Below are 25,256 nucleotides of genomic sequence, written 5' to 3'. Positions count from 1 at the left end.
AATATGCGGGGGAATCCTCCACTTACACTTTGCCAGGTTCAGGAGCAGATAAGTCTGAAGGTAACAGAACAACAAATGAGGGAAGCCCTTGCCTGTATGCATCTACTTTCTAAGTGAAGTAAGGTCATAGTTTTGGACATGCTGAGATTAAAGGGAAGAGATGGAATAGTAAGTTCAAGGGAAAAATTAAAATATGCAATATTCCAAGTGGAAAGAAAGCAGAGTGGAGAAACAAAGATTTTTCAGCTGCTGCTTTTATGCTCTGTTATATGATAGGGGGTGGAAGTGAAGAAGAGGCAGATTGAGAAGACAAAAGAGAGGAGGCATAATTGATTCATCCTGGAGAAGATGATCAGCTTTGCACTGAGGTAGTGTCAGCTTTTTCTCTGACATGAGAAGGAAGAAAGTGAGGGCTTCTGGATTTCAGTCATGCACTTCATAAATAATCTCTTCATGGTCTTATGGACAAGGTGGAGAAATTCGGACTGGATGCAAAGGCAATTCAGTAAACAAACATCTCATTGAATCAATGCTGATTAATGGTTTGATGCTCGTGTGGAGGGTGAATCCTATTTGCATGGCCAAGGATTCTGTCCTTGGCCCTGTCCTGTCAAGCATTTTTTTTTAATTCAATGTCTTGACTAGAGGTATATAAGGCATGCTCATCAAATGTGTGGATGACATAGAGGCAGAAGGGATAAAGGTGACAGAAATGTGAGATGACAGAATTAGGATCTAAAGAGTCATTGACAGAGGAAATGATTGCTTGAATCTAACAAGACAAAAATAAGAATACATACACAATATTTTACCCAGATGAAAAAATAAAACAAAAATTAATAGTAAAACTAGAGACTTCAGGAAGGTGTGGACAGTACTTAAGTTTAGCATGGTCACACATAGACAAATATTTCAAAATTTTAGTTGGAGTAAACAAATGTTATGCTAGATATGGCTGCATGAGCTTTTGCCAACCAATAATTAAATTTTCAGGAATTTGGCAAGCCAGTTGTTAAAAATAGCCATTATTAGAAATTAAGCTGTATAAACTTATAATTAAATTACATAAAACAACAAAGGTAATAAATACTCAAAACGTATCACTTCCTAATTTTTAAGTTTTTACTATTTTCTGTGTTCTTGAGATTCTTTATATCTATTGTATCTAATTGGTGGAAATACTACATGGAATCTCTTCCATGCATCTCTTCCCACTCTGCAGTCAGGGATACCACATTTACAGCTTAAGAAAGGCCATGGTGGGCATATTTGCACCATGGAAATTGGTAAATGCTTGAGTCTCCCTCCCCAGCCACTAGAGAGCCAGTTGTTAAATATTTACCAGCACACCACTGAATAGGTTCACAATTCAGTAGGGTATGGTGGTGGGACACACACATACATATACACAGTTTTTACAGTTCTACAATGTATTGATTGATATTTAACATCTAAAATTATGGCCATGACTTATTCCTTTCTCACCTCAAGTATAAAAGGAATGCTACACTTCAAAGAATATAGATAAATTACAGTGTGTTGAAAGAAGGTAAGAGAGCAGCATGAAAGAACTCAAAACCTTGTTAAATGAAGAATAGCTCAAGAGACACTTGCAGAAGACAGGGAGGATGAATGAGTTGCATTTAAACACTTGCTAGAACAATATGTGAAAGAGATATTGTCCACGGTGTCCCCAAGGCATACAAACAGGACTAACAGGTGGGCCTCACAGGGAAACAAATACCAGCTCCTATAAAAATGAATATCCCAACAATTGTCAAAAGTTAAATATGAAAAGTCTTGGAGGTAGCATGCTTTCCTTCAAATGCAGGATGTTTTAACATTTGGTAACATCAAATGGGAACTGGGCCAGGTGACCTTGTAGGTGTCATCCAACATCCTGGAACTTTTGAAGTTCAGAGGAGTGCAACACAAATGACTGAAGTCATGCAGGGCCCAATTTCTGTGAGTTGATTATTTGAAGATTTATCAAGAGGGAGCCCATATCTTCATTTCCCTTTGGATCATTAAACACTTCTGATGTTTAGATGAAGGCCCAGAAGATGACAATTTGCAGATGTGAGGGAAAGAGACCCCTAATATATCAGATATTAGGAACTAGGATGACAAAGACTTAATAACAGACTCCTCAACTTAAAGAAAAGTAAACAAAACTTTGAAGTCATTAATTAGTGGCAGGGTGATAGACAAGATGACATTATTGAGCTCCAGTGTCAACAATTCTAACTTCTCAGTGCTGTATAAAGAAATGACTTAAAAATATATGTAAATATAAAAATAATATCACCTTTCAGTAGTCAACATTCATATGTGGGTTAGAGGGTCCATGAACTAAAGTAGAATGCAGTTGTAGAGAGCTTGGGAGAATTAATATATGCTACTTTTATCTGGGAAATTCAGAGAGGTCTATTTTAATCAACAAAGAATCTTAAGCCTGAATGGTGGAACTTTTTGTTGAATTTTAGAAAAGTTTGGACTTTTGAGCTAAAGGAAGGAATAGAGAACTTAGAAATAGAAAACTAAGTAGGGGAATTTTGGAGGTCTAACAGGTACTAGAAGGGACTTAAAGGAATATCAGGTGAAGATTATTGGGAATATATATCTCAGAGCCTTAAGGACAGAGAATGGGAAAGTCTATTCAAGACAAAGACCATAGACAGAATATATATTAGACACTCAAGGAATGTTTGGATGGCTTCAACTGTGAAGAATTTTGATATAAAGAAGAGTAGAGTTGGATTTCAGACAAAAAAGAAACGAGGTTGTTAAGCAAAAAAGCTCAGTTCTAGACTTAGCAGAATCTTTGGGGAAAAGGGAAAGGGAACACGGGGAAAAAATAACCCAAAGGATTGGATTACAGGATGACCCTCCCTCCTTGAATGAGGGTTGAACTCAATATCATTTAAGTGAAATCTGTCAATGCATCAGGCCAAGATGAGCAAAGTAAGTAATGTGAAGCTATGCGTTTGAAATTTCTTTTACTATCCAACTATAAATTGTATAGTATACAAAACATTACAATTCTCCAGTCTGTAGAAAACAGTAAAAGAGGTATCATAAGACATGGGAGAAGATCAAAGGTGAAGAGTCTTTGGAGATAGTCTTTGGAGAAGCACTTCTCCCGGATTGATTCTCCACTTAGTAACAGTTAGCACTGAGTGAAACACAAATGGGGAGCTTCATGTTTGGACCCCCCAGAAAGGCTGCATATTATCATTTTTTCAAGCCATGTGCATTCCAGAAGGAAGCTGAGAATGGGACAAACTCAGGGTATGTATGGAGATGGTGGGAAAAAGCCAGGTCTGTGTAGAACAAAATAGCAACTGCAGATTGAAACAGCTGGGGATCCCAAAAGTCAATGTTTGAAATCTATTTCAAGCAGCCTTCCTCTCTTCTTTTACCCTTTTTCCTCCTTTTTTCCCTTTCCTTTCTTTCTTTCTCTCTCCCTCCTATTCTTCTTTAACAATTATTGTTTGAAGACTTTATGGCTCTGTACTCAATACTAGAAATCAGAAGCAAATGTACCAAGAGTCTAATTCAGCTAAAGTTTCAGGACTCCTTACTTGCTTGGGCCATGTGCCACATATTTGTACATTTGTATAAAATTTGAAAAAGTAGGATGTTTTAATAGCAACCCATTAAGACATCTATCCCTTTCCATTCCAACATTACCTCTGCGATATTTCCCCTCATATCTGGTTGGATTGAAGGGCTGGGGGCAGTTTTGGAAACCAGGTAAGATGAAGTTGTATTGGTGTTACATTTAAATTGGGTTTAGTGAGATATATTTATGTTGTCTTCAGGATTTTTATAGAGAGTGAAGTTATTACTAGTCATCCATAGCTTTAAGCAATACAATGGGCCAACTCACTGGTGTGACAACCTAAAGTTCAGGACCAGAGATTGAATTACAATACAAACATTTCCTGGCCACAGGACACCTGAGTCATGTGGTAAAGATGAGGAACAAGATTTGACATGAATGAAGCTCAAATATAATATGTGAGAAATTCTTCCAATCAGCTGGGTAAAATTTTAAGTGGGAGATTCAGTTTTTATCAAAGTCTGACCAAAACTGAAGTTCTTTTCTATCAGGAAAAAATTTGATAATGCCACATAAGTCACAACTCATAAATCTATCATACACACTTTTTTTTTCTCTTTCCATAGATTGAAGTAGAATTTCTTGGAATTCCTTCATTTTTGTATTTCCACTTGTGTTCTACAACCAAAAATACATCTGTATATGATGTTTCAAGTTTTAAGCCTCCCAACCATCAATAATAAAAACAAATGCAATTAACTGTGTTAGAGGAAAGACTTGATTATTTTTCCATTCTCCTTTAGACTATTACATTACAAGGCCATTTTATACAAAGAGATGATTGATGGACATGTAGCCAAAAAACATAGGAATTATAGAGATGTGTCAGGCAGTTATTTTCAAATATTGCATTTATTTTTCTGAATTTTGTAATGTCTGTGGTATATACCATTTTTTTATATATAACTTGTGATTTTTTATTCCAAATAAATATTGACTTTCAGACTTAGCCTGTATTCTTTTTCTTAAAGAAGGCTCCCCTAAATCATATAAGCTTTAGGTCCCATAAAACCCATATATGCCCTTGTTGGAAATAATAGAAGCAAATAAAAAAAACAACTAAGACATGGTGATTGCCATCCAGAAATGTGTGTTCCAGGGAGGCAGGGGGCTGGTAATCAAACATTTATAATACTTTGAGGGGAATAGAAAAGAAGTATGTGAAAACTTCTATGGTTCCTTCCAGGACCAAATCAAGTGACAATGCTCTGATTGATAGTTTGCTGGTGATGGAGGTTTGTGTAATCAGTGGAAACTTTTCACCTCGGCTTCTTAATACACTCAAGAAGCCACTGAGTTAGACTGGATCACTCAAGCCATCACAAACTTCCACAGGAGCTGAGTGACTACTGAGTCTTAGCTTCTGGGATACCTGCTCTTCATCTTCTCTTCCTTTACAACCAGCACATGGTTTCCACCCTGAGATTTCCGTGTTTGGGGATATTGGCTGCTCAGAGAATCAGATGGCCTCCAAGGTGTGCTGGAAGGAGAAACTGAGAGGATATGAAGCAAGTCTGGAAAAATGGATGGAGATTTAGAGCCTCCTAAAAACCATCCAGGTCCCAGCTTCAGACTCGTCTGCCTGCAAGGAGCAGGATGAATTCTGGCAGTGAGGCTGTTCTGAAATGCTATCGGCCTAATTAATATGGTGACATCATATCATAGAGGCTCACCTCTCTCTGGAACCAGATGTAGCCATGTCCACCTGAAGATCTTTGGCAGGTTCTGACAACTTCTCAGTCTTTTTTCTTGCAGTCTGATAATTATACTTGAACATTTCAATTTTCCATAAAATGAACATTTGCAAAACTGACTCATTTCCCCTCTCACAATACCAGGTCTCTTTTGGACCTTCTCATGTCTGAGTTTCGTAGTCTCATTCTCAAGGCTTTTCTTAAAGAAGGCAATATCCAAACTACTTTTGGTTCTTGATTTTTTTTTTCCCGCAAGATAGACTTCTGTGAGGTAAATGAAACAACATATGGAATGGAAAAAATATGTGATACTTGGAACACACTAGGCAGTCAACAAGTGACAGGTCACCGTTTCTCCATCTGTCCTCCCTGACCTAGGCCACAGAACCATCCATGTTTCCCTTACTGCATCCTTCTCTCCATGCTGTACACATTGCCATGGGCATTCTCTAAAATGTACCCACCCACAAACCTTATGTCTGGTCCACTGTAGTGGGTTGACTGTGGTCCTCAAAACAGTGTATCCAAACCTAACACCTAGACCTGTGAATGTGACCTTACTTGAAAAAGGGTCTTTGCAGATGTAATTAATTTAAGGATCTTGAGATGAGATCATCCTGGATTTTGAGTGGGCCACAGATTCAATGACAAGTGTACTTACAAGAAAAGGGAAAGATGCAGAGCCATAGAGAGGGGGAAGACGGGTGGAGATGGATGTGGACATTAGAGGGATGCCTCTCCAAACCAAGGAATGCCAAGGATAGTCCAGAGCCATCCAAAGCTAGGAGACGGGTATGGAAGGGATTCACCTTCAGAGGCTGTAGAAGGAGTTAACTTTGCTAACACTTTGAATTTGGACTTCCAGAAATGTGAGAATATAAATTTATGTGATTTTTAAGCCTGCAAGTTTGTGGAAATGTGTTATGGCAGCCCTGGGACACCTCTGTACCTCCTTTGCCTGGCCTTTAAGGTCCCTTCTGATCTGGGTGTAATTTTCCTGGGGTTCTCTTTTACTCTCCTTTACAACTATCCCTCTTCTGCATATTGACAGTCCCCTCATTATCCAGTGATTATTTGTGCATTTTGTCTTTTCTAATGTGATCCTTTTCCCCTCGCTTAATTTCACTATGTTTTTCTCTACTTGTTGAAATCCTAATCATGAACTGAAAGGCCACCCAAGTCCATGGTGATTTCCTTCCTATTCTGAACTCTTCTGATACACATTTGGCGTTGAATCATGTTTTGAATCATGTTTTGTCCAAACAGCACTTGTTTTGCTTTTTCAAATATAAGTGTATCTCCTTGAGGGCAGGAGGTTTTTTGCTTAGAAAATGCTGAATAAGTGAATGAAGTCAGAAAGTACTGATAGAGAATGGTATTATGGGCTGAACTGTGTCTCCCAAAACATATATGTTGAAGTCCTCACCTCGAGTATCTCAGAATGTGACTGTGTTTGGAGAAAGGGCCTTAATATGGAGGTTAAATGAGGTCACATGTGTGGGCTCTGATGCAATCTGACTGACATCCTTTAAGAAGAGGAAATCTGGACACACAGAGACACCAGAAGCTGCAAGTGCACAGGCTAATGACCATGTGAAGAGACAGTAAGAGGGCAGCCAGCTTCAAGGCAAGGAGAGCAGCCTTGAGTAATACTTCCCCATGGCCCTCAGAGGAAACCAGTCCTGCCAGCATCTTGATCTTGGACTGTCAACCTCTAGAACCATAAGAAAATAAAATTCTGTTGTTTAAGCCTCCCAGTCTGTGGTACTTTGTTATGGCAGCTGTAGCACACTAATACAGCAGGTAAAAATTTAAGACTAAAAGTTAAAAAAAACAAAACACAATTCCTGAAAGGGGGAGTGGAAAGAGAAACATATTTTCTACCTGAATACATGACACTCTTCTCTCAAGTGCCAGTAATATTCCTGAAATGACAGACTATCTGACAGAGCCCTTTGTAGAGCTCAGAAATGTCTGTGTTTATTATGAAAACAATTTCACTTTAGTATGAAGTTCAAAAAGAGCTGAGACTAGAACTGGGACCCGGCCTCCACCACTCTTCAGCATTCTGTCTTCTAGAATGATGTTATTGACCTGTAGTCAAGAAGTCACCTGAGAGTCTCACGAGTTAATCTGCTAATCTCAACGTGTAAAAAATTCAATCATGGGACTTAAGCTTAGGCATTTTCTGGGATTGGTTCCAAAGGTTTATAGGTTAGCAGATCCACTGAATAGTTGCTGGTGATTATCAGGACAATACTCATTATTTTATTTATGCTTATTTTATATATACTTTTTGTGCTGTTCTCTTCTTTATTCCTTAATTATTACATGACCTCCATTGCTTTAGAGGAAAAAAATGTGTTAATTGATTCTGCAATAGCCAACTAACTTCGGAATCTTGAGCTCCCTTCTGAGAAGTAAGGCTCATTGACTGAATGTAGTATGTCCAGAGGGAGGCCTCAAAAATGGTGAGGCACCTGAGAGGGTGGTTGAAGTATCTGCTCAGAAAAACCGGAGGCCTCACCACTGGATGAGGTTTTCAGCTTGTCCTCGATGGCTCTTGAGCTAAGTAAGGGCTGGGCCCAATAGGTAGAATGCTGATTTCATTTCAACACAAAAACTTCCATAGTCTGATCCCCTAAGGACTGGAAGTAATGAGGTGTACAGGCCCATTGAAAGGTGATGTAGCTTAGCGCTTAAGCGGGTTTTAGAGTCCTAGCTTTACCTCGTATTAGCTGTCTGATCTAGTCTAGGTACTTAATTCACTTAGCTTTAGTAATCCCCATCAAAATGGGGCTAATGATTGTACCTGTCTCTTCTTGAAGTAAAACAGTGTATGCAAACTGCTGAGGAAATTAATGCCAAGAGGGGTGGTTTAACATATTTATTCACAAATTTCATCCATGCCTGTGCCTACTTTTGAGCTCTAGGCCCTGTCTGACTTCATTATGCAAGTTGTTTCTAGGGTTCCTTCCAAAACATTTAAGGAAAAGGACCACATAATTGGGAGGGTGAAGAGGAGTGTATTGAAAGGGAAAGGAGTTGGCCCTTTTCTGTGGCCAACTATGTTGCCCTGCGTCTAGCCACAGCGTTGGGAGGTGATCTTACCAATGAAGTCATGAGTCTATTTAAACAATGAGAAGCAATTCCTTCTTCCTTGCCCTCAATCCTCAACCCTCTGCCTCCTCCCTTCATCACTCTCCAGCCTCTAGCAGGCCATGGAGAGCCACCCTAATCCACAACTGGAATGCCTCCAGTGGATCCATTTCTTAACCAGTCTCTGTCCTTCTCTCACTTAAACACATCGAAGGCCATTTTTGAAAGCTGGCTCTGATGGGGTTCATTACAGCATTTAAAAAAATATTAAACTCAGAACCTATTTCTGTTTTTTAATCATAAAATATGAACTTAAGATGCAAACAGAGGAGGAAAAGGGGAAGTAAGGCTGGATTGGATCTTCATGATGTATCTTTTCAGAAAGACCTGTGGGGATGTTTTATAACCATTATCCCCTAGGTATCAGTCCATCTGAGATGGGTGTACCTTGAATTTTGTTAAAACACATTAAGCATCTATTATGCTCAGTGATCCTGATAATTTATATGATGATAAGCTTTCTGGTTGACACCTATTAACTAGGCTTGTGTCTAGGAGGGACCAGAAAGAGTATGAGCTGTTTAATTGGGGATGTTTGTCATCATTGATGAACAAGAAATAGTTTGAAAAGTTCTTTGAGATATGTATTTGAAAATGTCACCAAAATCTTAGAGAAGTAATCTCTGAACTAAAGTTACTATGTATTAAGAAAGGCTCCAAATGGCTTTACATACATTTTAGTATATGGTCCTCACAACAGGTTGGCATTATTATTCCTATTGTACAGATTAGAAAATGAGGTGAAGAGAGGTTCATTAACATTCTCAAGATCACACAGTATTATATATGTAGAAATTGTGTTTATACACTTTTTTTTAAGTCATATTATCCTCAGTCCAAATTGTGAAAGACCACGGAAGGAACTGAAGTAGACTACATGATGTCTCTTCTCATAACAGATGAGTTTACTTTTATTCTTCCTGCCTAAACTGTAAAATATCATTTTGGGCACCACTAACATTACACAGACTTGTTGTTCAAATGTGCTCTTCTTTCTTAGTAAAATTAGAAAAAGTCCCAGTTTTCAAACAGGTGTATATGCATTAAGGAAAAATTCAACCATGTGATTTTGGATATGGATGCTAATTCCTGAACACTAGTTATTTTTTCTCCACTCAAGTGCTCAGAACATTTTAAATGCTGTGTATTCATGTGGATTCCTCAGGGACATTGGAGCATATATAAGATATGTTGTTTGTGCCTATCTGAGCTTCTATGTGTATATTTTAGCTTATGTGACTACTCAGAATAGTATATATATGGCATATGATGTTTACATATTATTTCATATTTTTGAGAGAACTTAACCCTCAGAATTATTAACTACATAAAATCTAAATAGCAGATATAACTTGTATAAGTCAGACTGCTTATTCAGAATAGCTGTACTTTGCTTTTATGACATCGGGAAAAGAAAAGAGTTAATAAATAAATACAAGCACTCCTCAATTCCTTCTTCCCTAAAACATATTCCATCCAATCTCCTGAACTGGCTGGAATATACTTCTCTACCCCCACCCCTCCACCCTCTCAATGCAGTGGGAAAGCCGGTGGGTAATTGGGTCCAGATTGGAGATGTTTAAATATTCATGAGGCTGGCAGGGGACTGGGAGGGGGGTGACAGTCTGGGATGGGGGTGGGGGTGGGGGGAAGTGATTAGTCACTGAAGCTAGTGAACAATTCTGAGAAAGAGACCGAAAGACAGGGAAGAAAAAGACAGATAGAGAGTGGGTGGTGGAGGGAGAGAAAAGAGGGGAAGAGAGGCAAGAGGAGAGAGAGAGCCAGAGAGAGCGAGCGAGCATGTGCGGTGAGCAATAGCTGTGGACCTTACAGTTGCTGCTAACTGCCCTGGTGTGTGTGAGGGAGAGAGGGAGGGAGGGAGGGAGGGAGCGCGCTAGCGCGAGAAAGCGAGTGAGCAAGCGAGCAGAAAAGAGGTGGAGAGGGGGGAATAAGAAAGAGAGGAGGAAAGGAGAGAAGGCAGGAAGAAGGCGAGGGACGGTACGACCATGCTGTGCTGCATGAGAAGAACCAAACAGGTAGAGCTAAAGATTTTTACTTCTTGCTGTTGTGAAATTACCAGAGTACAGTCTTTCCCTGTAAAGGCAGAAAAAATATTTTAACTGCTTCTGCTCTGGCCTTGGTGCTCGCGTTTCCTTAGCATATGGTAACTGATGGGTGCATCCCAGCTTGCATTCTCTGCTTTCTCACTCTGGTTTTGGAATGCTGCTACCAGTTAGGATGAGGTTAGGGAAAAAAAATACTTCTGTTTGGCTAGAAATAAGATTTTTTTTAATGGCAATTAGTAAATGTTCAGGGATTTCGGTCTCTGGTTTTGCGGGTGTGGATACGGAAAGAGGTGTGGGGGGAAAAGATGTGGGTTCTACCTACAAGATGGGGAGGCAATCCTTTATATCATTTACCAAAAAAACTGGGTTGAAGGAATAGTATTCAGTAGTGAGTGTCGCTTGTTCCGTGGTACAATTTTCTCACATGTGCTGCGGAAGAAGCCTTATTTTGTACATGCATGAGCTCCAAATGGGCGCAGGTATTAATGGGAAAACATGTGAAGGTTTTATTTATTTATTTTCCAATGAATGAATGAAACTGTGGTTGATATTTTTTTTGAAAAAGAGAATCGAAGATAACCGGGGCAGGGGGAGGAACTGCCGGGTGGAAGGGGAAAATCCCCTTCCCCAGCTTTGCGACCGATTGTGCACCAGCTGGTCGGAGGAGAGGGCGGACCACGCCCCTAGGAGCTTTGGGCTCAGACGGGATGGGAAAGACGGGCGGAGTATTACCTGTTGGAAATCAGGTCTTTCTCCTCTCCCCTTCCCTCGTATCTTTCCTGGGGTTGTCAGTGACCAGAGACGGGCTAACGTTTGGGATGATAAGCATGGTGACTCATTTCTATCAGGAAGAGGGACACTTACAAGATAAGCAAGAAACCAAGGCCCGCTCCTGCCTCCCTCCCCCACTGTCCAGGTTTTTCTTCCATTTCAAATTGCTCACTTATTCCTTGAAAGATATTTTAGAAACTTGATGGGGATGCGGGTCGGGAGGAAGGACGAGAACGGTATTCTGCTGGGACAGGCAGCACTGTGGCATTCTCCAGTGGAGCTTTCAAGCATTTATTGAAACACGTTTGACTGATTTTGGCGAAGGTTAAGGAGAAAAATGGGTGTGGGATATGGGTGGGTGTATGTGTGTGTATGCGCGCGCGCGCGAGTGTGTGTGCGCGCGCCGCGCCGGTGGGAGGGGAGGGAGTCTTGGTCAGAAAAACCCTTTGCAGATTGATTGCTTTAGGGGTGGGTGCAAGAGATAGGATTTGGGCATGCAGGTATTGGATATGGGGCAATTTGTAATACACTCGCTGAATCCGAAGTGGGTGGCGGGGAGGAGAGAAGAAACAGCTTGCCAGCTTTGCACATTTAGCCAGCGCCCTGGAAGGAAGGGTGGGGAGTGAGGTGAAGGAGAAGGAGAAGGGGAAGGGAGACAGAAACAGAATATCAGAGCAGTGGGTGCGGAGGTTGGAGCGGTGTGGCAAAGATAAATAAATAAATAAAGTAGCAGGCACCTAGGGTTTTTAAAATAAATAAGTCAATAGAGAAATACCAAAGTAGCAGACACGGGGTGGGGTAGGGGATGGATTGCCTGTGGGTTGTGTAGAGATGTTTGGGGAAGAGCTCAAAAGTCTTACATGCAGCACTTCCCTACACTGCTCTACAGATGCAGAGGTTTGCTCAATTGCCTCATTTTCCAAACCAGGACATTCCGTTTCCTTGTCTCCATTCTGATACATAAACGCAATATATACAGGTGGCTGGGTGAAACACTGTCAAGGAAACGTTCTGAGGGTACCCCACTGCTGAGCTGAAGAAATAAAATCTAGGAGTCAGAGTCTTAAGGAAGCCAATGATAGTCATTTAAAAAAGGCTTAAATTGTTGAACAGAAAAATATGCTGCTTTACAACTTTTGCCACCCTATGTGTACACACACAAGGAAATACACGGCTACTTCCACAAAGGAATTCAAGCACGATTTTTAGAAAGGAAATTGATGCTAAAGGAATTCCCTTCCCCAAAAGAGGCCAGCTGCCTTTACATGGCTTCTATTTCCCTGACAGCCCAAGGTTCACTCGGAAGTGCAAAGTGATGAAGCTGAAATTGTGTGTTTGGAGAGTTGTAGAAATCTGCATGAAAATGTGTAGAGCATCCACATGCTTCATGTATTCTGTATGGTTTCCACATGCCTCCATGTGTTTTAGCATAATTCATATTCAAGAGAGAAAATGAAAGGTATAGAGATTGTCCTATTTTGCCCATATATTTTATATATGTATGTACTTCTGGGTGAAAGGGTCATGTTTTCTATTGACCCTGGTTGGGTATCATTCACATAAGTCAGTATTTGGGATACCATTAAATCAGACTAAAGGAAATGGTGTATTCTGGGCGTGGGCTCCACACCACAGACTAGTATCTATATAGCGTGAGTATTTAAGTCTCACACAGGTTTCTCACTTGTGGGTGAAATGATCTTGTATCATTTATGGCAGACTGACTGTGTTTATCCTTCTGCCATCTACTCATCATCCTAGTCCTTTAACAGGGAATAAAACAAGGGCAAAAACCTGCAAAGGTCTAAACTCTGCCACACCCATAAAATCCAGCAGAAATGTGGGAGGGGGGATGGAGGGATTGCACTTCCTTCCTCTTCCACTTGAGCTGCATAAAGAAGCAATCTTACATTTCTGAGTTGTAATACATTGTGAGTGGGTGAGAAGAAAGCATAAATGGTCTTTATTAACCATTAATTACCACTAGAGATCATTATAGCAGGAAGAAGAGAATGGGAGCAGGGGGAGATGAGAACATGGTAAAGGAGTGGGCAAAGGAGGAATAAAATCAAAGAACCCCTGAGATTTTATGAGCTTATGATTTCAAATATCCTGGGGCTAACTTTAAATAGCATAATTACCATGTGTGTTGCAGATGATGAAAAACTTGCACGATGTGATCTGGGTCCACAGAGCAAGAAAACTATGAGGTGTTTCCTTTGTTTGAAAAAAAATGACTTTAATTTGTAATTGAAGTGTAAAGAATACCAGTACAAGCAAGTAGCCCCTCTACTCCTACCCTTCAACCCCACCAACATCTGCCTTTTCCCTTATACAACAAATGATTCTGATCTTAGAGACTGTGATCTGTGGTTTAGAATTGCAGCCTCCCTATGCCTCCCCCTTGCAGTGTTGGAAAGGTGTGGAAGGATGCTGCTTGCTGCTTGGTGCAGACTATTCTTCCTAGTGATAAATTGGATTCCTCCTAAATCTCACTGAGCCACACCCAATGTCACCCAGAGACTAAGTGAATTAATTAAATGGAGGCATGCTACTTAATATAATTGAAACTCTTCATTTTTTAAAAAATGGTGATCTCTACCATGCATTTCCAAATTTAAACAGAAGAAGAAATCATTTAAAAGGCTCTTTTTTTTTTCTGCCAAATTATCTAGACTTGCAGAGAACCTTAGAAAATTCATGGTGAATCTAAAAATGTGTTCTTATCTGGTGACTGTAATTCCTTCTACCCCGTATCAGGTTGCATGGACAATGAACCCGGCTTTCTCATGCTGTCGGTCTGCAACTCCTGGCCCTCCACTCCCTACCCATGCTGAGGCAACTGGGATAAGAAAATATAGGGTTAATTTTCTCTCTTGCTGAGCTAGCAAAACTACCGAATCCTCCTTTCATGCTTTATGTTAAAAGGCAGTGGTCCTGTTCACTGTGTGGGAGAGTGGCTTAGGGTCTCCTTTGCCTCCACAGCAAAATTGTCAGTGTTATGCCTGGGGTGGATGGCTCCACATACTTCAGTTTTGCCTGGCCCCATGAAGATGGGGGAGGCGTTCTTTTAGGCAATGGTAGAGCATATGTATTAACCAGATGTCCCCTCATACTGATAAAGTAAGGCAAGTACAAAATCTTCCTCTAATATTATAGGAACATTTCAAAGGTTGTGCATCCAGGTTATCTTGAGAGAAGATACAACTTTTAACCACTCACTTCCCTATTTAGTGTCATAGAGACATCATTCAGGCATGCAAGCATGTCTTGTCAATCAAAGAAGAAACTGTGAGCAGAGATTCCCCCTCCTGAATTTCTGGAGTATGGTCAGATTGCCTCTGCACCATTGTGTTTGTTCACACAGTCTTCATCATCTTCCAAGATGCTGGGAAGAGCACTGTGCTGAGAGTCCTTAGTTGATGCCACTTACCGATTCTGTGATCTTGAATGACTCATATGATCTAGGGCTTCAGTTTCCTCCTGTAGATTAAAAAATAAAAATCAAAACCAAGCAAAACCCCACTCTACTTGCCTTCAAGGATTTTGTAAGGATTAAACAAAATCGATGTGAAACCAAACAGCAGTACAAGTGTAAGAAAACTTTCCTTCCAAGTTTTGAAATGTGAAGCATGGCTTAGAATTACGAGTTCCTCAAGAACTCCAGGCTGCCTTTTTCCCTTAGAGAGTGGTTCCTTCTGGTCCTAGTTGAATCCTCCTCTTCATCACCCTCATTCACTATTCCATTTACTTTAATAAAGCTTCTGTTCCCGTAATTCCATTGAAATATGTTCTGAAAAAGACACCACATCCAGCGACTCCTGTTTACGTCTTATTTGCTGCCTCTTTGGCATTTTGTATTGTTGTCCATCCACCTTCCCGAAGCTCCTCCCTGGGCGCCCTGACGGCTCTCCGCCCCCCTCACAGATAGGTCCTTCTCAGGCTTCTCTCGCTCTCTTCCCCCCAAATATACATATCTCCTGGTGGATGATCTGGATCCATTTCTCTTCTCATTCTACATGCTAATTCTAAGTGACCTCATCCATGTCCGGAGTTTCAACCATCAGTGGGTGTGATTTCCAAATCTGTAGACTGGGTATCTCTCCTGAGCTCCTGATTTGCCATAGACACCCTCTATCTGTGTATTTCAGAGATGCCTCAGTTTGTTATGTACAAGACCGTACTCAGTGTCTTCTGTTTCGTGCCCCTTTGTCTTCTTCCAAATCCCTACCCATATTCTCTAACACCATCTATCCTGCTTTCAAGCCCTTGGAGCCTAGGAGCATTTCTGATGGTAGTCCTTTCCTTCAATCCTGGTATCTACTTACTAAATCCTTCGATGCTAATTTAAAAGTTTGTGAATCCATCTGATTTTTCAATCCCACCATAAATAACCTAGTTCTGACTTTCATCTCCTCCCATCTGGACAAAGACAATAGCTTCTTACATGGACTCTGTATGTCCATCTTTCTCTCCGTCAGTGCTCCCTGTAAATAACACTGCACTTTAGCAAACACAAAACTGGTTATAATACTTTCCTTGTTAAAATCCACCAGTGGTTCCCTGTTAACTTGTAAGCAAAAGTATGACTTCCTCATCAGGGATGCCGTAATCTAGTCTTGCTACCTTTCCAGGGCCATCCTCAAGCGCCCCCCTCCCACCTCATACCACCACATCAGTACTTCGGGCCCTTGGTGCCTTTGCTCGTTCTACACACTCTGCCCATTTGTACTTCCCTCTCAGCCTGGAAAATTACCATTTCCTCTGTAAGAAAGAGTTAGCTCTTTGAAGCCACTCTTGACCTCTCTTATTCTTTCTCTGCTTTCCTGTGACTATGCTATATTTTGTACTATTATATCATTTGTTGCACTATATAGCATATGCTTTTTCACATGTTGGTGTCCATACTGTGAGCTGCTTAAGGGGGGGAGTGCTATCTTAATCCTTTTCCTAACTCCAGTGCCTGCGGTAATGCTTGACTCATAAAGTAGCTGGTTTTTAACTGGATAATCTGTTTGCTAAATAAATAGGGAACCAGGTTTACAGACTTTTCACAAATTGTGGTATATCTTAACTAAATGGAACCAGAGGTAGATTTTTTTGATGTAATTTATTGACATCAAATTTTGAAGTGGACCTGATCATCACTGATTCTTCTTATTGGCATACAGACATGACAACCATCAGTTTTTAATAAAAGCAGGCACAAAATGAGCCCATTTATACTGTGATTCTCCAAAATTCCATAACGGGTACAATCTGGAAACCTCCCATGTTTTCTTCCCCTACCAACCAGCACTGAATGCCCCACCCTCTGAGGTTTAGCAGTCTCAGGTTGGACACGTGGTTACCATTGTCCTGAACTTCTCAATCTCTCACTGCTTTTACTTAATTTATTTCATTGGACACACAAACTTCAAACATGCATGTAGTGTTGGTCTGTGCTCAGGGACCTGTGTTCAATAATTTGTTTTACCTTCATTTGGGCTTCTCTCCTTCCCACTGAGGTATCCACATAATAATAATAAACCACAAAGAGAAATTTTGCATGGAGGTAAAGAGAGGTCAGGTGGTAAGTAGTCCCTCAGATGTCTGTTAATGAATTAGGTTCAGATAAACTTTATCTTTCTCAGGTTTGAATAGAGGGATTTGGATTTTGAAGTAGGCCAATTGTGGACTAATACAGGGCAAATTGCAACCACAGCTTTCCATGAAAATACTCTTTGCCCGACTCTAAGTAGTATATTTTCTCTAATTGAATTGGCATGGCCTTGAGAAGAAGAGCAGTCAGATAAAATGATTTACAGGCAAAGTTTGTCTTCAACTGCTGAAACTGAATAGTGTTTCCCAATCTCCACACCCTGATTCTGTATCTGGTTCATGCGTTCAATCTTTCTCAGTCTTTCTCTTCCAGTTTTCCTATTCTCTTCTTCTCCTCTCCAAGAGGACATTTTCTGAATAAGTTATAGCCCCTCATGCTAGTGTTTAGTGGGTGAGGCTATGCAAGGAGAACTTAAAGAAAAACACTGTCCCTTGCAACGTTCCAGTGTAGACAAAACAGGTATTTTAAACCATGTCTGACACATAGTAGCTTATCAATAAAAAATAGTTATTGAGGGAATAAAAGTAGGAAGGGAGAGATCATAACGGGCTATTAGGGGAGATGTTTTGGGGTGGAAGACCATTTCTGTGGACCAGTTCAGACTTGGCTTTGTGTGTAAGTAAGTGCACACTCAGCTCTGTTGGTCCTCTTTACCAGGTGGCCGTGGTCAAAGTTACAAGTCACTCTATGTAGATGGGAGCGGCACAGTTGCAGTGAATTCGGGTTGTAGTATGGGAGTGTGACCCTCCAGATGTCCTATCCTTAATTGTTTGTAGATCTTATTTTCTTAGATATTGTTTGTTTACTGTCCTGTTTCATGTCTTTATAGTGGAATAAACCCTTCCCCTGGGTTCTAGACCTGGCTCTGCTAATTGCTTGTCGTGTGATGTTAGGTAAGTAATTTAATCTTCCTGAGCCTCAGTTTATTCATCTATGTAGTGGGTACCTAAAAAGAACACTCCAAACCCTGGCTTCCCCTTTCTATTAGGTTGGTGTGAGGCTCAAATAATGTGATAAAAATAAAAGTGTTTTGCAAACAGTGTTTTTTTCAAGTGTAAAGTATTATTATTAATTGAGGGGTTTAACAGTGAAACCTAAAATATTTATGGTTCTATGCAAAGAAGTATCCTTGCTCTCTGTATTCCCATCCTTCCTCTGTGTTCTCTACAAAGTAAATATTAGTTATGCTAATAGATGAGAGCAGAGCATATCTATTTAAATTGTCATGAGACCTCCCCAAGGATCAGTTCAAATGCATTAGAAATATCCACTATTTTTTTTTATCTTTGTCTGTTTAAGTCTTTTCTTCACAATTATATTTGCTCTCTTTATCTGATAAGTTGGCTGCTTCTTTGCCATCCCCACCCCCACCCCCACCTCATTTCCAAACTAGGTTCTCAGCACTAAGATTACCAGGCGTGCTGTGCTCACATCCATCACATGAAGGCCCAGTCAGGCAGAAGAGTAGAGAGGGAATGTGGGGCTGGTTGGGAGACTGAACATAGAGATGAAGTCTGGTTGGGAGAAGCACAGTTCAAAGATGATGGTCTGAGCACCATTTTCATACAACTTCAGGTTCTCTCAATGTATCAGGAATTAACCTGGATCAGAAGTGATATACAATCTTGAACCTTTTCCAACTCAACTCTAAATGCCAGAAATAATCTTCTAATCTCTCAGGATCTCTACAAAGGGCATTTCAGTTCTCCAATGTTACTGGTTGATTGGTGTGAGTTACCAATTTAATAAGACAAAATTTATCAAATTCTCATAGAAGCAATGGAATTTTTCAACCCAAAGAATCTTATTTCTTAATAGATATTGTTTGAAAATACTTTTAAGCATAATAATTGGATCAAGTTTGTCCAGGAGAGTGTGTTTTTCCTAGAAGTCAAAATTCATATCATGCAAAGTTTGAAAAATACTTTCATATAGGGGGTTTATATAGAGTTGAATAGAAAGATATCTTACATAGAAATTTGGAAATAAGCTGATTGCTGGAGGGAAACAATTATTTCTTTAATTATATTTGTAGTTGTTTGTATATACATATATGTATACACAGACACACACATACAAATTGACAGAATATGAGAGAATGAATGAGTCTGATTGATCCTTCTTGGATCAGCTAGTTACCAATGGACCAATCATCTCTGACTGAAGGAAGGGCCAGGTCACATGGTTTAGACAAACTTTCTGGAAATCCATACCTGTAAATCTAGTGAGAGAGTAAACTGGCTAAGAGCCTCCTGCACCTATATGTGCATAGTAGAGTAGCTACCCAGATCAGGGAGGGACTTACCTCAAATGTGGGGCATCACTAATTTTTCCCTTAGGTTGTTTTCAGTTTGGCCTGTGTTGCATATTCCTGTTATTTGTAGGGTTATCATCATTGACCACTTGAAAAGGAAGCAGTAACCACACAGACAACTGATCTCATGAGCTTTTATGCCTCAAAAAGAATGGTTAGGGAAAATCTCCACACCTGGACTTGATAAGCTGGGTAGTCACTGTTTTCCAGAAGCTGAATTTTGGCAGGTACCATCTATCTAAAAGAAATTCTAGCTACCATAGATTCTTGCTAACTTGACATGGTTAGCTTTGCTCTGACTTTTCTTTTATAGTTTGTGGGGTCCATTTCTGCAAAAGGTTTGGGCAGTAATGGGTATAAAATATCCCCCTTTGATTTATATCAAAAAAATGCTACCCCTTTATATTAGTCATCTCATTTCGAGTGTCCTTGAATTAATTCCAGCGATAATCATCATATTTATCTATTTTTAGCAAATTGGCACTTTCTAAAATATTGAGCCGTTGTCTCCATATGCACCAGTTTGCTCTAAATGTAGAATTCTGGTAATTAGCCTTACATCCATTATTTGTAATCTCAGCTCCAATCACTATTCAAAAATGTTATTTTTAAAAAGAAAATTTGAAAGACCCTAATATCTTCCCATTAATGACTATATGAAAGGGCTAGATGAGGCAAATTAAAAAAAGAATGATCTCCAAAGACTAAGCAAACTCAGAAATTGGCTGCTTTTCTAAATGACTTCAGAACCTCTTAGCACAAGTAGCCTAGGAACTAGCCTAGACAAGGAGCTGTGAGAACACAAATCCTCCTCCCACTCTTACTTAGCTTTGGTTTCAGAACCTATTTACCTGCCTGGAGTATAAGCTGAGAAGTAAAAGCTCCTGTCAAGCACCCAACTAGATTCTTGGCAGCTACTCCAAATGGTGCACTGTACAGTTCTACTCAAACTCCAATAGAGGCAACTGTATCCATTATTTACAAAGAAAAAGAAACAGAAGGAAAGAAAGGAAGGGAGGGATGGAGTGACAAAGAAAGGAAGAAAGAAAAGAAAGAAAAAACATCAAATCAGAATCTCTTTAAAGAGATACTTTTTGATTTCTCAGTAATTAACTTCCTGCTAGATTTCTGGATACATATTGTACTGAGGGCAGCCCACTTTTCTATCTAGATTCTTAAAGTTCTAGTGGCCCAAAGGGAACAGGCATTTAGTGTATTGCATTTCAAAGTCCTTTCTTTTTAAATCAATGAAAAAAGTAGTATTTTAATTAAGATGTAAAGGAACACTGAGATTTTATAAGCGACTCATCATAAACTTCTGTTTCATCTTTACCTCGACGTTTGAAGAGAATTTTTCTTCCAAAGTTTTATTTGAGTAACACTTCTAAAACTTTCTGAGATTTTTCAAAAGAAGTAAAGAATGATATTATCTCATTTAAAATATATTGGCTCTTTCTTAGTCAAATCCAAGTTGGGGGTTTGATTTTTTTCAAGCATAATTTTTTCTGAAGAGTGCCATTTACAATCCCTTAACCTTACATCTCTAGGACTTGTTTACTCCAATGAAAGAGAAAGCAATTCTGTTTTCTCTATTACCTGGGAATGTTACTCTGCAGAAATCATGTTGGTATTTAGTATTCATTTGAGTAATTCTTTCATGCTGATCTAAATTCAGTATTCCTTATGGCTTTGATTACCTTTGATTGAAAGATACAGGGTGATAGCTTTTGATAACTCAGCTAGATTCTGCTTCTCATCGATGGATTGTTACCAGGAGGGCTGTGTAGAAACAGTTAAGACTTAGTTTCTTGCATACTTTCTTCTATCTTGAATGTCATACCTTACACCTCTGGGGTGAAACCAGTGTACCGGAGGAAATGAAGATTACTGTAATTGAAAAGGAGGAGGAATTATAAAATAGAATCACTCGGTTTGGAATCAGGCCATAACCCTCTAGTAAAAACTGTCATGGGAACATTAATGACCACAGATGGCTCAGACTTCATTTTCCAGTGTCATCTGGAAGACAGAATAAGCTCCAGAAGAAGAGCATTCAGGAAGGGATCCAAGGGTTTCAGGCACTAGTGTACTTAGGTCCAAACTGAGCTTTTATCCTTAGCTAAGTGAGAAGAAACTACTGGTTCTTGGCTAAAAAAAGAAAGGCCAATTTTGTCATCATAGGTATTGTCCCATTTTATGCTAAACTATATCTTTTGGTAATTAAGTGTTTTCCTGTAAGCCTCTATAATTCTCCTACATTATTGTTCTATTGTCATTGGGAACTGACTGAGTCATGTACAAACTGGACTTTATTTTATTAAATATGTCTTATTAAAATTGTTACTTTCACTGAACTTGGGGTATATTGTAAAAACCCCTCCATAAAGAACTAAACTACAAGAACCATCAGAAAACCAATAGAAAAATTAACTTTCCCATAATCCAAGATTCCCAGATATTAAAAATACCATTTTCCATTTTATTCTTTGTTGTCCCCTCAAAAGGTGTCATACTAAACTAATTATCTTCCCCCAAGATTAGACCTCTGGCTCCTCTAATATCTTTTGGAGATACCGGCATATTCCATGTCCCAGCTCATAAAGTGGAAATAACAGATTACTCTTTCTTCCCTCATGAAAGCCAAACTGTCAGTTACCAAATTCTATTTCCAGTGTCTTTCAAATTTGTCCTCCCCTTTTTTTCCCATTCTCAATTTACAATCTAAAAGAGAACCAAGCCCTAATGTGCAAAAAGACCCAAAAGCCCATAACTGTACGGAGTGAATTAACCTCTTTCCGATTCATCTAGACCAGTACCTACCATCCTGTAAGAATGGAAAAAGTAGTCACTCATCATGCTTTGTGTTCCATGGTTCAGGTGAGAAACCCCAGGTGAGGAAGGTTGGCTACTCACCAGAATTCCTTGTTTCTGCCTTCACCTGTGCACACTGCCTGCCAGTCCATCTTACATTTCACTCCCATTTCTCAAAATTTCAATGGTTTTTCTTTGTTTATGGGTGGATTCTAATTTATTTATTGATGATTGCTTTTCAAGGCTTCTCAGAGTCTGGTACAAGTTCCCGATCCTCTCCTTGCCTCCTGCTGGCTCTGCCACTGTCTAGGCTTGTGAACTTAAGCAAATTTAATCTCATTGTGCTGTCATTTCCTTTTACACAGAAGTATTGAACTAAGTTTTGCCTAATGCTTTCTGACTAAAACTAACATGTCCTGTAGCAAAGCTCCTCCACTTTAGCATTCTGTCCCAGCCAGACTTAGTATGAATTTAAGTATTAGTTCCCCTGTGCTTTTGTTCATTCTCATTCCCACTACTCGGAAAGCCCCTTTCTGCCTAGCTCAATCACCCCCAACCTGAGGCCTGAATCAAAAGTTATCTCATTTGTGAAGGCTGTCCTGATGACCCACAGTTCTCTGTGCCCTCTTCTTTTCTTAGATCTTCATTAACACATACTTCCTGTCCCTTATCTTTGGCATTCATTAAACAGAGCCTTACTAAATTCTCCATTTGTATTTGTGTGTACCTGATTTCCTCTCTTTGATTTGCAAAGGTGAGGTATTGAGTTCAGTGTCTGGCTCAAGAAACACATATTGAGGACATTATGCTCAGTGAAATAAGCCAGGCAGAGAAAGACAAATGCCAAATGATTTCCCTCATTTGTGGAGTCTAACAATGAAGCAAAACTGAAGGCACAAAATAGCAGCAGTCTCAGAGACTCTAAGAATCAACTATTGGTTACCAAAGGGGAGGGGTGTGGGAAGGTGGGTGGGGAGGGAGGGAGAAGGGGATTGAGGGGTATTATGTTTAGTGCACATGGTGTGGTAGATCACGGGGAAGACAGTGTAGCACAGAGAAGGCACATAGTGGATCTGTCACATCTTACTACACTGATGAACAGTGACTGCATTGGGGTATGGGTGGGGACTTGATGATGTGGGTAAATGTAGTAACCACATTGTTTTTCATATGAAACCTTCCTAAGAGTGTCTATCAGTCATACCTTAATAAAAATAAGTGAAAAAAAAAGAAGAAACACATATTGATTGATCTCTTGATATCTATTACCTACATTAGCTCTGTATTAGACTCCAAGGAAATGTACAAGACAAAGAGAAAGCTCAGTAAACTCTCAGAAGTGGAGCTATTTTGCGTAAGCTCCCTGGGACATCTGAAACCTCAGAACCTGCCTTCCCTCTCAAATCTTTGTGCTTTCTTGGCTTCCATGATGCCTATTTCTGCTGGATTTTCTCTCCTACATCATTGCTTGTACATTCTTTCTTGTTCTTCTTTTTCTTCTCTTTCTCTACCAATCTCTGAAAAGAGGGTGTTACTCAGGCCTTTGCCCTTATTCTTTCATGTCCTTACTCAACAGAAGCTCCAATTAAAAACCTAATCCAAACCCACAACTCTCAGATGGACTAGTGGGTCTTCAATTACCCAGGCTTTCTAACCAAAGCTGCCTTCTAGGCTCCAGAGAATTACGTCTGTCTACTGGAAATCTTTTTCTGATGACCCACAGTAGCACTGATCTCAACATGTCTTAAGAATAAGTCAGCATTTCTTGTTCCCAAATCTTTCCCCACTTCTCATTCAGTCATCTAAATGGAAATGGAACCCTGATTCATTCCCATCTTCCTTTTATCATTAGGCCTACTACTTTTTCTAGTTTCTTTAAGTAAAAAACAAAGCTCCCTTTCATTTCTCCTTGATCCCCAGTCTCTAGCTCAAAAATATGTCTTGAATCTTTTCACTTCTCTATGTCTCCTCTGTCATCTCTAACCCAATCATCTTTCATGGACTTGAAGGCAATAACGATCCCTTCTAATCTCCCTTCTTATACCTTCAACCCCTTATAGTCATTCTCCCCTCAGTAGTAGAGTGCTTCTTTTAAAAAGTGTCTATCAGATCATGTGTCTCCCCTACTCAAAAACTTTTGTTAGCTTCCCATTCTACTTAGAATCAAAACCAAACTCATTATTACCAAGGCTGATAAAATCATACAGGATCCAGGCCTTGCTTCCTTGTCTGACTTATGACTGTATACTCTTGGTCACCAAGTCTACTGGCCTCCTTTTAGTTTTTATTTTTATTTAATTAATTTATTTTTTAGGCTTACAAAGGAAACCCATTTAATGGAAATGCAGTTATCAAAAATGTGAACAAGTAAATTTGTGGTGTAGTAGTAGCTGTGTTTTCTTACTCGCTGTTGATGAGTGAGATGCTCACGGAGGCTACAGTTCTGCTGTCTCCCTGGTGGTGAGTACAGCATCACTGACGAGGGCCCCCCCACACAGTCGAGGGGCAGGGAAATGTTCTCCCTTCCGCAGGTGGCAGAATCTCAGGCACTGCCGCCATTGGTCGCCTCCATCCGTAAAGGAAGAAAATGCTAAATTTCTGTTTGTGATGATGCAACATGGAAATGTATCCTCTTAGTTTTTAAAACACACCATGCACATTCCTTCCTCAAGGACTTTGCAGGTGTTACTCTACCTGGAATGATCTTTTTGTGGCTTTTTTCTTGAGAGGTCTTTGTGACAAATCCATCTGAGTGGTGTCCAAGACACTTTCTAACACATTGTCTCACTGTTTTTTTCACTTAGGAGTGCTCTCAATCTGATTTTAGTAAAAAATTATTTACTTGTAAATTTTCTGGTCCCAGCCTATCTCTTTAAACTTCAAAATACACTCCTCTTCAAATCCCAGACTCCATAGCAATTGTATAATTTCATGGAGTGACCCATATTATTTTGTCCCTTCTCCCATTCTAAACGCTGTTGCTTTTGCCTGGAATGTCTTCCCGTCTCTCCTTTTCTAAATGACACATTTCCAGTATTTTTCTCTAATGTGACTGGAGCTCTTTTCATCTTTGTGGAGACTTCCTGGTCTTCCAATAAGATAGGATGATCCTCTCCTTTGTGCTGTGATTGTGGTAGTACATACCTCTACTACAACATTCAACCGACTTTATTGTCAGTATTCATTTTCATGAATGTCTATCTCTTCAGAGACA

The 25,256-nt window shown here is 39.8% G+C and overlaps 1 protein-coding gene across 6 annotated transcripts in view; it reads left to right on the top strand.

Annotated features, from left to right (window-relative positions):
* The first annotated feature begins 10,352 nt into the window (after nt 1-10,352).
* GAP43 (growth associated protein 43) overlaps nt 10,353-25,256 on the top strand; it is an 89,293-nt gene continuing 74,389 nt past the window's right edge. The window contains exon 1 of one of the 6 annotated variants that reach the window (XM_073231610.1): nt 10,353-10,514. In XM_073231610.1, coding sequence (XP_073087711.1) covers nt 10,485-10,514 — 30 coding nt within the window. In that variant the 5' untranslated portion in view covers nt 10,353-10,484. The remainder of the gene's footprint in view (nt 10,515-25,256) is intronic. The other 5 variants (XR_012129195.1, XR_001853816.3, XM_017665362.3 and 2 more) reach the window with 5 other exon arrangements.

This window comes from Manis javanica, chromosome 3 (genome assembly GCF_040802235.1).
Source record: "Manis javanica isolate MJ-LG chromosome 3, MJ_LKY, whole genome shotgun sequence".
NCBI lineage: Eukaryota > Metazoa > Chordata > Mammalia > Pholidota > Manidae > Manis > Manis javanica.
This window is presented reverse-complemented; position numbering and strand designations above follow the sequence as displayed.